Source organism: Strix aluco, chromosome 29 (genome assembly GCF_031877795.1).
Source record: "Strix aluco isolate bStrAlu1 chromosome 29, bStrAlu1.hap1, whole genome shotgun sequence".
NCBI classification, from domain to species: domain Eukaryota; kingdom Metazoa; phylum Chordata; class Aves; order Strigiformes; family Strigidae; genus Strix; species Strix aluco.
In genome coordinates this window covers 265,485-277,528 of record NC_133959.1, presented here as the reverse complement: position 1 = coordinate 277,528, position 12,044 = coordinate 265,485, and the positions used below count along the sequence as shown (strand labels likewise).

Sequence of the window (12,044 nt, the reverse complement as noted above, 5' to 3'; positions counted from 1 at the left end):
CACAGCTGGAAAATGCCACCCGGAAAACCAGCAGGAAAGGGGCAGCCCAGCCCCGCTCTGCGTTTCTCTGGGCAGCTCCAGGCAAGCCCCAGCCGGTGGGTGTGGGAGTGGGCAGAGGGTCCCGTGGGTGCCACGGGCAGGCCGGGGGCAGCTCTGGGCCCCAAGGTGGCACAACCCGCTGCGGGGCTGGGGCTGGGGCTCAGCTCTGCCCCACGCCTCGGACCGGGAGGTTCGTGAGCTGCTGCCGTGCTCCGACCCCGTCCAGCACAGCCCGAGGGGTGAGGGACAGCGGCGGGTTCCCGCTTCCTTCGAGGCCCTCAGGGAGGGTGGGTGTGCTCGAAGCCCTCGGGTGGGGCCCTTGTCCCTGGTTTCGCCGCCTTTTTTGGCCCCGCGTTCCCCGAGGGATGTTTCCGAGGATCGGCGGGGCCGACACCCACCGCAGGCTCCGCATCCCCGCAGGGCCGGGGGGAGGTTTCCCCTCTGCTCCCCGCACGGTTCTCCGGGCGCGGCCGCTGCAGCCGCGGCGCTTGGACGGCAGAGGGGGCCGCAGTGCCGCGGGGGACCCGCTCCGGGCCGGGGGTCCCAGCGCTCGGGGGGCCGGACCTTCCCCCTCCCGCCCGCTCCCTCCGCGGCTGCAGCGACCTGGGGAGGGGGCTGGGCCGCCCCCAGCAGCCCCCACCCCCCCGCCTCCGGCCCGGGCCCGTGGGGGGCCACGTCCTCCCTCCCGTGCGAGGGTGCGGAGGCAGAGACATGGGCAGAGCCCCGGCAGCGGGGGGGGAAGGGTCCCGGTGTGTCCCCCCCCGGAGCAGAGCATCAGCAGACCCCCGGGATGGGGTCCCAGCGCTCCCCCTCGGGCTGGGAGGGGCCGGGACCGGCGTCCCGCAGGACTCCAGGAAAAGCCCAAGTTGGAGGAAATCGAACAGGGCCCGGCCGCCGCCAGGCCTCCCCGCGCCCCCCCCGCAGCCCCACACGGCCCCTTCTGCTGGCCGGGGCCTCACGCGGATCGGGGGGCTGAGCCCCGCTGCCCAGCACCCGCAGGATGAGCAAACAGCGCGGGGCCGAGCTGAGAGCCGGGGCTGCTTCCCGTCCCCGGGACAGCCCCGGGCGCTGGGCCGGGCTGTTCCTGGGTGGCTCCCGCCGCCCCGGCACCCCGCGACACCCACGGCCCCGCGTGGGGCAAAGTCCCGGCCGCAGCCGCTCCGCGAGGCCGCGGGCAGGGGAGCAGCCGCCTCCTCTCGCTCCCTCTGCCCCGCTCTGGCCGCGCCGGGGGTCAGCACAGCCCCACCGGGCCGTGTCCTGCCTCGTGAGCCCCATGAAGCGCTTCGTCTCCGGCCGTGAGGGCGGCCCAGAACAGCCGGGGGCTGTGACAAGAAGGGGAGAGGCACCAGCGGTGTTCGACGCCGCGTCCCCTCCGTGACGGAGCCCAGGCACCCCACAGGTGCCGGCCAAGCTCCCCTCCCGCAGCCCCTCCGCTCTCCTGCCTCGGGGCTTTCACCTGCCCCACACCAAGTTTCGGGGCCCGCAGGCAGCACGTGGGGGCAAACCCTGTTCCCCAGCTGTGCCAGGGCCCCGCGGCACCGAGGGCGGGAAGGGGGTTGCACCGGGGCAGATCGAGGGAAGCCGGCGGGTGGTTCTGCCTCTCTCCTTAAATCCCAGGGCAGCCCAAGAGCGTTTCCAGCTCTGCTGGCTTTCCGCAACAGCCTCCACATTCTCCACAGGCCACTCACGCTGCACTTAAATAAACCAGCCCAGGCACTATCATTTGGGTGGTTTCTGTATTATTTATGTTTCCTTCCTCTCCTGACCAAGAGTCGGGCCTGCGGCCGTCCCCGCTCCCACCAGGGACTCTCTGCGGGAACCGTGCTCGACCCTTTGCTCCCGTCCCCGCTCCGGGTGCCACCAGTGCGGCACATCCCCGGCCCAGTGAGCGGCACCGGGAGCCCGTCCTGGTCCAACAACACCTGAGGTTTGGGAAAATACCACCCCGCGTTTCAGCGGTTAAATCGCAACTTAAAACAAATATGCGCCCCATCCTGTGTTTAAATCCGGCCTCTCCGCTGCGTCCGAAGACTCCAGGGGAACCCTCCTTCCCCCAACACCACCGCCACTGACTCAGCCGGTATCTGCTCCGCAACGAGCAGCCGCTGCACCGCGCTGCTCAGCCAGAGCATTTCTGTGGCCGCGTTCTTCCACTCTCGGGTTTTTCTTTCCCCCCCCCCTTTTTTTTTTTTTTTTTCCTCAGGCAAGAAGCCCGGGGCTGGCGGGATACACACGGCTCCCACATGCGGCCTCCCTCTCTTCCTCTCCCCTTCCTCTTGCCGCAGCGACTGGAGCCGGGCGGGGGGAGCCGGGGGGGGCCGAGGGGCGCCGGAGCCGAGGACGCCGGAGCGGGGTCCGGGGCAGCGGCTGGGGACGAGGGGGGTCCGGGCCGCCCCCGGCGTGGCTGGACGGGGCCGCGCTGCCCGCTGCCCCCCGCCCCCGCCCCCGCCCGCTGCCGCCCCGCCCCAGCCCGCGGGCGGGGGCACCGGCTGCTGGAGCCGCCCCGTCCCGCCCCGTCCCGTCCGCCCGGACTTTACCTCCCGGCCGGGCCCGCGCCGTTCCGGGCCATGTGAGCCGCGGGGCCGGGCCGCGGGGCCGCCACCGGCAGCGGGATGGAGCGCAGGAAGGTCTTCGTGGTGCTCGACGTGCTCTGCCTGGCGGTCGGTGAGGGCTCGGTACCGGCGCGGCCGCGGCGCCCCCGCCCCGGGCGGCTCCGGAGCGTCCCCCTGTCCCCCCGATCCTCCCCGGTGGGGCGGTAACCGGGGGTTCGGGGGCTCTGTGTGTGTGTGTGTCCCCCGCGCCAGCCCGTTGCCGGTGCTGCGGAGCCGGGCCGGGGGCAGCCCGGGGGGCACCTGCCCGGCCCCTGTCCCGGGGGCCTCCCGAGGACCCCCCTCGGGGCGGCGGGGCCGGGCGGGCGCCGGCTCCTGCCCCAGAGCTGCCGGGCCCCGTCGGGGGTCCCGGGGCTGCCCCGGCGTGGGGCCGCCCCATCGTCCGGGCGCCTTGGGGGGGGGCCCCGCTGCGCCCCGGGGCCGAGGGGGGGCCGGGGGGCCCCGGGGCGGGTCCGGCGGCCTCCCGCGGGGAGCCGGGGGCTGGAGCCGGTCCCGGGCCGGCGGGGCCCCTCCGCGCTGCTCGGGCAGGACGGACGTTTCCTTCTCCGGGCCCCGGGGGCGGCCGGAGCGGGGCCGGGGGACTCCGCACCCCCGCGCAGTCGGGTTTGGGGTGCCCCTTCCCAGCCCCCCCGCAGCCCCCCCCGCCCCCGGTGCAGGCAGACGCCCGTTTCTAAAACTGACGCTGACAAGCAGCTACTTAAGACGGACTAAAAATAAAGGCCCAGGTCGTAATTTCAGCCTGAGCCTCCCGGCCGGGAGTTACTTTCTTGGGCTCTAAGCACCGGTGGGGAGAGGCAGGTTCCTGTTTTTGTTTGGGTCGCTTTGCTCTCTCGTGTGCCGGTGTCTTATTTTTAGGGGAGCTTTTTTGGAGGATGAAATTATCCAGAAAGAAAATTGGTGTCTAATTTGAGCTGCAAATCAATGTCTGAGGCGTCTGCGCGCCCCCCCTGCGCCCCGCAGCCGGAGCGGGGTGGGGGACGCTGGGGCTCGTTCCTGGCTCCCTGGCAGCGCTTTTTGGCTGCTGCTGCCTCCGCGCGGGGGGGCGGGGGGCGGGAGGCGGCGGGATGGGGGTTTATCGGCGCTGGGGGAGCGCAGGAGGCGGCGGGTCCGGGCGCGGAGGGACCCCCCGGCTGCGCCCCGGGGAGGAGGGTGCGGGGGGGGCGGGGGCAAAGGTGCGTGTTCCCGGGAGATGGTGGAACAAGGGGAGGCGGAAACCGCCGGGAAAGGCGGAACCGGGAGAGGAGCCCGGGCTTAAGGTGGACTGCGGGCCGCGGGGGGAGCGCGCTGTGCGGGGCCTCCCCCCGCGCCCGGGACCCCCCGGGGCCCTGGCAGGGCCGGAGCGGCTGCGGGGGCAGGAGGTCCCCCTTCAGCGGGGGATTTGTGCGGGGCAGGGACCCCCAAAACCCCTTTTGATCTCAGCGACGATCCGGTCCGGGGACGAGCCCCGTGATGCCTCTGGCCGGGTTGGGGCGCGCTGGGTGAAGCCTCCTCGCCCCGACTGATCCCGCAGCTCTCCAGAGCCCTGCTGGGAGCAGGGGGAGGCGCGGGGGGAGCGAGGGCCGCGGGAGGGCGAGGACGGGAAGCCAAGTGCCCTGGGGTCTTGCCGTCACCCACAGCATCTCTGGGACTGGCTCTCCTGGAGCTGGTGTGAGGGTCCTGCTGGGGCTGACTGGGGCCTGGTGGCCCTTCCCTGCTGTAAAACAGGTTTGCAAGGTGCCTGTGCTCGTTAATTCTAACGAGCTCCATCCTCCTGGGCCGAAAGACCCTGGGGAGTGTGAGGAGAGGGCGCAAGGTCAGCCCCAGGTCTCCCGCACCAGGCCCTGCGGGTGCTGCGTCTGGGGAGGAGCGAGGCAGCCGGGGGGGCTCTGCAGGTGCCCGGTCCCGGCCGTCTCGTGTGGTATCTGGGCGCCGCAGGCAGCTGCGAGCTCTGATAGGGCCCTATCAGTGGCGGGGCCAGCGCTGGCGGGTGCAGGTCCTCCTGCCTGGGGTGCAGGTGACTCAGGACTGCGTCCCCCGGGGCGATCGATCTGTGCCCAGCAGCAGCGAGCAGAGACCCGGGGGCGAGGGGTGGGGAGACGGCGTGGTGCTGGGTGCCTGCGTGGGGCCTGTCCCCAGTCCTCACCTTCCTTCTGCCTCGCAGCGTCTCTGCCCTTCGTCATCCTGACGCTGGTGAACTCCCCCTACAAGCGGGGCTTCTACTGCAACGACGACTCCATCCGCTACCCCTACAAGGCAGACACCATCACCCACGGCCTCATGGCCGGGGTCACCATCACCTGCACTGTTGTCATTGTAAGGACACCCCTTCCCCCTGGGGCAGGGACATCCTGGCCCATTGTGTCCGGGAGCTGGGTCCCGGCACAGCCCATCTCCAGACCCCTGGCCACGGGACCCCCAGGTCAAGCCCCGCTCTGCTGGGGGTCAGGAGCTCCCTCGGGGGCAGCGAGACCCACGTCCCGTGGGGCTGGTTCCCTGTGGGGAGGGGGAGAGTCCCCGGGAGCTCCTGTGGCAGGCGGGTGCTGGGGGCTCCTCCGCCGCAGACCCGAGAGCCGCAGTGTCCCGTAGCCCTGGTGCTGGGGAGCTGCTTGCTCGCCCCAAGACCCTCACCCTGCCCCTTGGTCTCCGCAGATCTCGTCGGGGGAGGCATACCTGGTCTACACAGAGCGCCTCTACTCCAAGTCTGAGTTCAACAACTACCTGGCCGCTCTCTACAAAGTGGTGGGGACCTTCCTCTTTGGGGGGGCCATCAGCCAGTCCCTGACCGACCTGGCCAAGTACATGATTGGCCGCCTCCGGCCGAACTTCCTGGCCGTCTGCAATCCTGACTGGTCCAAGGTGAACTGCTCCATCTACGTGCAGCTGGAGAACGTCTGCCAGGGGGAGAGCAAGAACGTCACCGAGTCCAGGTGAGCTGGGGCCACCGGACACGTCCCCTCCGCCCACCCAGCGGTGCTGGGCTCCTGCGGCTGGTGGCAGCCCCGGACGGGTATCCATGCTCCTGCTGCGGGGCAGAGCCCGCCGAGCGGGTGTGGGGCTTGCAGGGCGCTGGGGGCCCGCTCTCATGGCCTGGCCCATCCTTTTTGCCCTCAGACTGTCCTTCTACTCTGGGCACTCCTCCTTCGGGATGTACTGCATGATGTTCCTGGCGGTAAGTGCCGCGCTCTGGGCGCGCTGTGCCCCCACGGGTCCCATCCCCCAGCTGCACTGGTGCCCCGAGCACCCCGTCCCCAGGCTGGTCGGTGTCCCCCACGCTGGGTGATTGCTCCCCCCTTCCTGCCCAGCTCTATGTGCAAGCCCGGCTGGTGGGGAAGTGGGCCCGGCTGCTGCGCCCCACCATCCAGTTCTTCCTCATCGCCTTCGCCATCTACGTGGGCTACACCAGGGTGTCCGACTACAAGCACCACTGGAGCGACGTGCTGGCGGGGCTGCTCCAAGGGGCTCTGATCGCCGTCCTCATCGTGAGTGTCCCCTGCGCGACCCGCTGCTCCGCCGGGTCGTGCCGGAGGGCTGCCCAAACCCTCTTTCCCGTTGGCCTTTCCCAGGTCCGCTACGTCTCTGACTTCTTCAAGGAGCGTCCCCCGCGGCAGTGCGGCGAGAAGGACCCAGAGCGCAAGCCCAGCCTGCCGCTCACCCTGAGCGACCCCGACTGCAATCACTACAGCTACCGGGGCGCCCCGTGAGCTGCGCACGGGCCCGACCGCAGACCTGCCCCTCGCCACGCTCTGCTCCCGGCGCGGGGGACGCTGGCTCCGGGCCTCCCGCCGCCGCAGGTACCTGCGGGTGGCCCTGCCCGTCCCCGCTCCCGGCTCCCCGCAGCTGCCGGTGCCCGGCCATCCCCGCACCCTGCCCACGGGAAGGGAAGGTCCTTGGTCCCCTGTGCATCTGAGTCACCTCCACGGCTGCTGTCCCAGCCCTCCACGGGAAGGGAGGGAGGGGAGGGTGGCATGTGGGGGTGGATTTATTGGGCTGACAAACCACGCCAGGCGAAGAGCAAACTCGTCAGGAAGTCTGAGGTTGCCTGTGCTGAGTGTGTGTTATCCCTGTCAAATTATCCAGCCTTATGAGTACAAATCCTCACAAGCACAGGGGGAGGAGGGCAGCTGCTGGGCTAGCAATACTATTTTGGAAAGGATTAAAGCAATCCAGAGCTCTTCCCTGTTCCCTGATTACCTTTAAAAGCATCCCCTGGGAGCGGAGGGTGCGCGAGCCAGGTCTCCTCCGGCGGTGCCTGACGCTGCCGTGCTGGGAGCGGGGGCTCCTTGCACCCTGCTGCTGCGTGCCTGGCTCGGGGCGAGGGGGATGCTCCAGCCTTTGTCTCTCCTGCAGCTTCAGCTGATGCTTTAGGGGGTGTAGGGGGAAGGGGAGAAGCTTTCTGTGGTAAAGGGAAATAAATGGGGATGTGGAGCTGGACACAGGACTCCGAACGCCCCGGGAAGGTGGGGAACGGGCCACGGAGCGGTCCCATCGCCAACGAGTGGCTGCCTCCACCACTGGAGCGCTGTGGGCCTCTCTTTAAACTACATGCATTATCATTATGATGTGTTTTTATAAAAATGTGTTTTTTAAATTAGATCATCCTTAAAGAATGTCTGTGTCAGGCCTGTTCTCTTAATCCATGGATGCTCCTTGCCTTGGATTGGGTGAGCTTAAGTGTTTAGGGTTCCCTTTTCCATGGGAAAGGGGTCTGAAGCCCCTCGCTAGTGGGGAGGTTTACTGGGGGTCTGTCAGGGCTGCTGAGCCCCTCTCCCAGTTGGGCCGGGAAGGCTGGGCTGGGCCGGGGCTGGTGGGACAGTGAGGGGCCCATGGGAGCAGCATCGTCCCATGGGAGGGAGCCCCGTTGGGGATGGGGCTGGCCTGGTGCTCCTCGCCCCGCTGCCTGTGGCGTCCTGCCTTCCCCAGGGTTGTTCTTTGGCCCTTCGAGAGGTCAGCACAGGGCTCCAGGGCCTGTCCCAGCTCGGCCCTGTCCTGGCGCTGCCTTCGCCCTGACCCCAGGAGCCTCCCGCGCTCCCCAGCACCGCGTCTGGCCTCTGCGAGGGGGAAGGGAAGGCGGGGAGAAGCTCTCGGAAAAAGTGACGTTTTGTGCCGGCAGCTCCCTTGGCTGCTTTGGCAGCCGGAGCCGAGGGAAGGCAGGGCCGTGAGAGAGCCTTGGCACGGCCGCCCCGTGTCCCTCCTGCAGCGGGGACGAGCAGCAGCTGGGGGGGCACGGGGGGGGGGGCCTCTGCCCTTGAGCCCAGCCTTGCTGGGGCACTGCCAGCAGGGGGGGCACCAGGAGGCAGCGCCCTGGCAGTGCCCCAGCAAGGCTGGGCTCAAGAGTCAGCAGGGCAGTTGCCCGTGATGTCAGCAGCAGCCCTGCCCGGTTCTGGGGTCCAGGTCGAGACGGGGGAGCCCAGCTCTGCCCACGGTGCTCGAGGCCACTTGGGTCCTGCCCGCAGCTTGCTGGAGGTGGGCAGAGCTGCCAGTGTGGCACGGGGACCCCCAGGGTCCCGGCTGCTGTAGGCTCCCTCTGCCTGGGCACGTCCCAGGCTCTGCAGGGTACCGAGGCCTGGGGGGTCCCCGAAGTCACCCCAGTCGCTGGGGGGGTGGGATGGCCCATCCCGGGGTCAGCTCTGCCTCCAGAGCCTCTTGCCTGCCCTTGGTCAGCGCAGCCTGGTCTGTCCTGGCCGGGGACAGCAGGTGCCCTGCGTGCCCTGGGCTTGCTGCGTGGTGTCGATGTGCTTACGCAGCGCCTGTTTCTCCAGTCTAGACAAGCCCTGACCAAAAATACCTTCCCTGTGCCGAGGGAACTCCCTTGCCACACGCTGCTTTTCTGTTTTCCTTTGAGATCTCTCCTCCCGCAAACCCTTCCCTAGTCCCCCAGCAGGGTCCTTCCTCCTGTCCCAGCCCTCTGGGCTGGTTGTTTAATATCTGATGGTGTAAAACAAAGCTGGTGGGAAGTGCCAGGGCAGGGCGTCTCTGCCGCAGGGTTTGCAAACAAAAGTCTGTAAGGGAGCAGCAGTTCCTGGAGTCGGGGGCAGCGAGACACGGCCCAGGGTCCGGAGCTCGTCTGCTGGGTTTTCCTCCAGCCGGGCTGCAGTGCTCAGCAGCTGCCCCAGCGCCTGGCACTGCCTCGACAGCTCCGCTGTGCAGCCAGGAACGTGCCTGCTCCCTTCCCTTGAGATCTGATTTCGCCCTTTGGATGCATCTCTGGAAAAACCAGCCGGGCCACAATGCTGCAGTGTGCGGCTCCGAAGGGCAGGGCAGCCCCGTGCGCGGCGGGGAGCTCGGCTGCTGCTTCCCTGGGTGGCTGAGGCTGCCTGTCCCTTCACAGCTCTGCCCCTGTGCCGGAAAGGGGCTGAGACCTGACCAAATTCATGGCATCCCCAGCTGTGAGCCACCTGCAGTTGGAGGGACACAGTGAGGGGCTGTGAGATGCAGCCAGCCCCTGCCCCATGTGCGTTCCCCGGCCCTTCTCTGGGGGGGACCTGCCTGTGGGGCGGCTCCTCGGCCCCGTGGGTGCCAGCAGGGCGCTGAGGAAGGCAAAGAGGGTCCGGATGCTGCTGTGGAGTCCCCAGCCCCTCCCGCCTTTGCTGTGGTCGTGGCTGGACGCTGTGATGGCTCCAGCTCCGGGCCAGACCTGCTGCGGGCACGGGGGCTGCCTTGAGTCCCCTGGTCCCAGCACCCGAGGGCCGGGGCCGGGCTCACGGCGTGGCCGGCAGAGCGGGGCTGGTCCTGCTCTCGGGAGCTGAGGGAGCGGGATCCAGTGGTGGGTAAAGTGCCCCCCAGCACCTCACGTGCCTCGCTTTCCTCACTCAGGGCTTGAGTTGCATCAGGCCCCGTGGGTCGGAGCTGTCAGGAGCTCCGGGTGTCCTGCCTGGTGGATCCCCGGCATTCAGGGCGAGCTGTGGCCCTGGGCACTGTGCTGGCTGGTGGCTGGGGTGTCCAAACCCCTTTGCAGTGGGTGACTCAGGCGTTAGGGATCCAGTCCTGGTTGTGCTGGGGCAGATTCAGCCGCAGGCTGACGCCAAGCAGCGTTGGCCCGCGAGGCACGGCTGGGACCTGCTCTCTGAGAGCCGTCCTGTTCCCCAGCGTCAGCAGCTCCACGCACCAAGTGCTCAGCCAAGACGCCTCCTTTCCAAAATAAGCTGCTTCTGGCAGCGCTCAGCCAGGCTCTGGCTTCCAGCCCCGCTCCGGAGGGGGCCCTGGGCTGCCTCCCCCAACCTGTGCCTCCTGGCTGCCTCCTGCCTTGCCACGCAGCATCCTCCCCCTCTCCCTGGCACCTGGGGCTCCTCCTGCCGTCCAAGGGGCTTCTTCGGGCTGCGCTCGCCCTGTCCCCATCCCCGGGTTGCCTCCTGCTCTGGCTCCATCCCCAGCTGACTGGGGCAAGAGGCAGCGAAGGGGCTGAGCCTCTCGGTGCCCGCAGCAGCTTCCAGGAGCGGGCAGAGGCCTCGCCAGGAAGGATGTTACTCATCCCCTAAATATCCCCGGCCCTGGCCGGTGGCCACGGGGGGAGGCAGCCACGGGAGGAGCCTGCGGCTGGGGGGGACTCGAGGTGGCCCCGCTCGGGAACGCGCTGGGGGGGGGGACGATGCCTCGGGCGGAGCAGGTCCCACCGTGGGACGGGGTGTTTGCAGCCTCGGGGGCATGGGGGGGGGCGAGGGCAAAGCTGGGGTGCGCGGGACCCCCAGGCCGCGGCGCCTGGAGCTGCCGGTGCTGCCCAGCGCGGCCCCCGGGGGCTGGGGGGGGGCCCAGCGCCGTTGCCGGGACGGGGCTCCCGGCCCCGCCCGTGCCCCGGTATCGGCCCCTGCGCTCCCGGGAGCACCGGCGGGAGGAGGCACCGCCCCGCAGCGAGTCCCGGCGCTGCCCGAGCGGGGCCGGAGCTGCCGGGGGCAGCGGGACGGCGGCAGAGGGCAGCAAGAGCCCGGCGGAGCCGCCGGAGCGACGCGCGGGGCCGCCCCAGCCCGGGGCTGTCGGGGAGACCCCTGGGGGGGCTCCTGGGGGGCCCCAGCACCGCGGGGCCGCCCCCCCGGCCCGGTGTCCCCCGGCGCGACCCGGCCCGGCCCGGCGGGACCCTGCGTGGAGCCCGGGTGCTGCCTTCAGCCTCTTCCTCTTCTCCTCCTCCTCCTCCTCCTCCTCCTCCTCCTCCTTCTCCTCCTTCTCCTTCTCCTTCTTCTCCTTCTCCTCCTTTTCCTCCTCCTCCTCCTCCTCCTCCTCCTCCTCCTCCTCCTCCTCCTCCTCCTCCTTCTCCTTCTCCTTCTCCTTCTCCTTCTCCTTCTCCTTCTCCTCCTCCTTCTCCTTCTCCTTCTCCTCCTCCTTTTCCTTCTCCTCCTCCTCCTCCTCTGATCCCATGAGTGCTGCCTCCCCCACACCCTTTAATCGACGATTCCTATGAAATCTGCCCGCTGCCACAGACTCGTTTGATCTCAGTAAGAGAAGGAAGGGGCTAGAGAAGAAATTAAATAGCAAAAGAAGGAGGAATCGAGGAGGGCAAAGCCCTGCCATGGGAGGCTGGTCAATGATGCCTCCCCCTCACCAGCGCAGCCAGGCAAGGGCCTGGCCCAAGCCGTTGCCCCGTCCCGCCGGAGCGTGCGGGGTCACCCCGCCCTGGGCTCTGGCACGTCCCCCCCAGCTGGGGATGCCCCTCCGCAGGGCGAGCGGCCGGGGCGGCAGCACGGCCGGGACCCCCCCAGCCGCATCACCCCGGCCCCGCTAGAGCCGCTCTGGCACGGAGGAGCTGGCAGCCCAGCCCGGGGAAGCAGCCAGAGGGTACGAGCAGCAGTTTGTTTTCCACCGCTTGCCAGGAGCCGCACGGAGCCGCGGTGCTGCCAGGGACGAGCTCTGCTCAGGGATGGCCTTTCCTCACCGGCCCTGGCTCCTGCGCAGGGGAAGGCCTGGCCTGCGGTGGAGCTCAGGGGGGTATTCCCGGGCTCCCTCCCCTCTCCTGCCATGACGTTCCCACCCAACCGGAGCTGCCCTGCGAGGCCACGAGGTCGCTGGAGGCCGCAGGTCCCTCTGCCCGGGTCACCCTCCTGCCAGCGTGTCTCTGCCTCTCGGGGCCGCTGCGGGAGACCTGGACAAGAAATGACCCCCAGGGCACGAGTGGGTCCGGCCCTGCCAGGCCTGCGCCTCTGCCCTGCCTGCGCCTCTGCCCTGCCTGCATCTCTGTCCTGCCTGCACCTCTGCGCTGCCTGCGCCTCTGCGCTGCCTGCGCCTCTGCCCTGCCTGCACCTCTGCGCTGCCTGTGCCTCTGCCCTGCCTGCGCCTCTGCCCTGCCTGCGCCTCTGCGCTGCCTGCACCTCTGTCCTGCCTGCACCTCTGCCCTGCCTGCGCCTCTGCCCTGCCTGCTCGGCCCGGGAGGGTTGGACGGGCGCAGGCTGGGGGGCCACAGCGGCAGGGCGGGGGGATCTGCCGGCGGCCTCG

At 69.6% G+C, this 12,044-nt stretch overlaps 1 protein-coding gene across 1 annotated transcript; it reads left to right on the top strand.

The window, feature by feature from the left end:
• Positions 1 to 2,543: 2,543 nt before the first annotated feature.
• PLPP2 (phospholipid phosphatase 2) lies at positions 2,544 to 7,234 on the top strand. Its single transcript, XM_074808766.1, has 6 exons — positions 2,544 to 2,703; positions 4,789 to 4,940; positions 5,277 to 5,554; positions 5,739 to 5,796; positions 5,930 to 6,106; positions 6,191 to 7,234. The coding sequence occupies exons 1-6, from the start codon at positions 2,652 to 2,654 to the stop codon at positions 6,326 to 6,328; spliced, it is 855 nt and encodes a 284-aa protein (XP_074664867.1). The 5' UTR covers positions 2,544 to 2,651; the 3' UTR covers positions 6,329 to 7,234.
• The last annotated feature ends 4,810 nt before the right edge of the window (positions 7,235 to 12,044 follow it).

Excerpts from the sequence above, each read along its gene's own strand:
- PLPP2 (XM_074808766.1), top strand. The coding sequence starts at position 2,652 with ATGGAGCGCAGGAAGGTCTTCGTGGTGCTCGACGTGCTCTGCCTGGCG. Across the intron at positions 5,555-5,738 it reads AAGAACGTCACCGAGTCCAG|ACTGTCCTTCTACTCTGGGC; the intron begins GTGAGCTGGGGC and ends TTTTGCCCTCAG. Across the intron at positions 5,797-5,929 it reads ACTGCATGATGTTCCTGGCG|CTCTATGTGCAAGCCCGGCT; the intron begins GTAAGTGCCGCG and ends CTTCCTGCCCAG.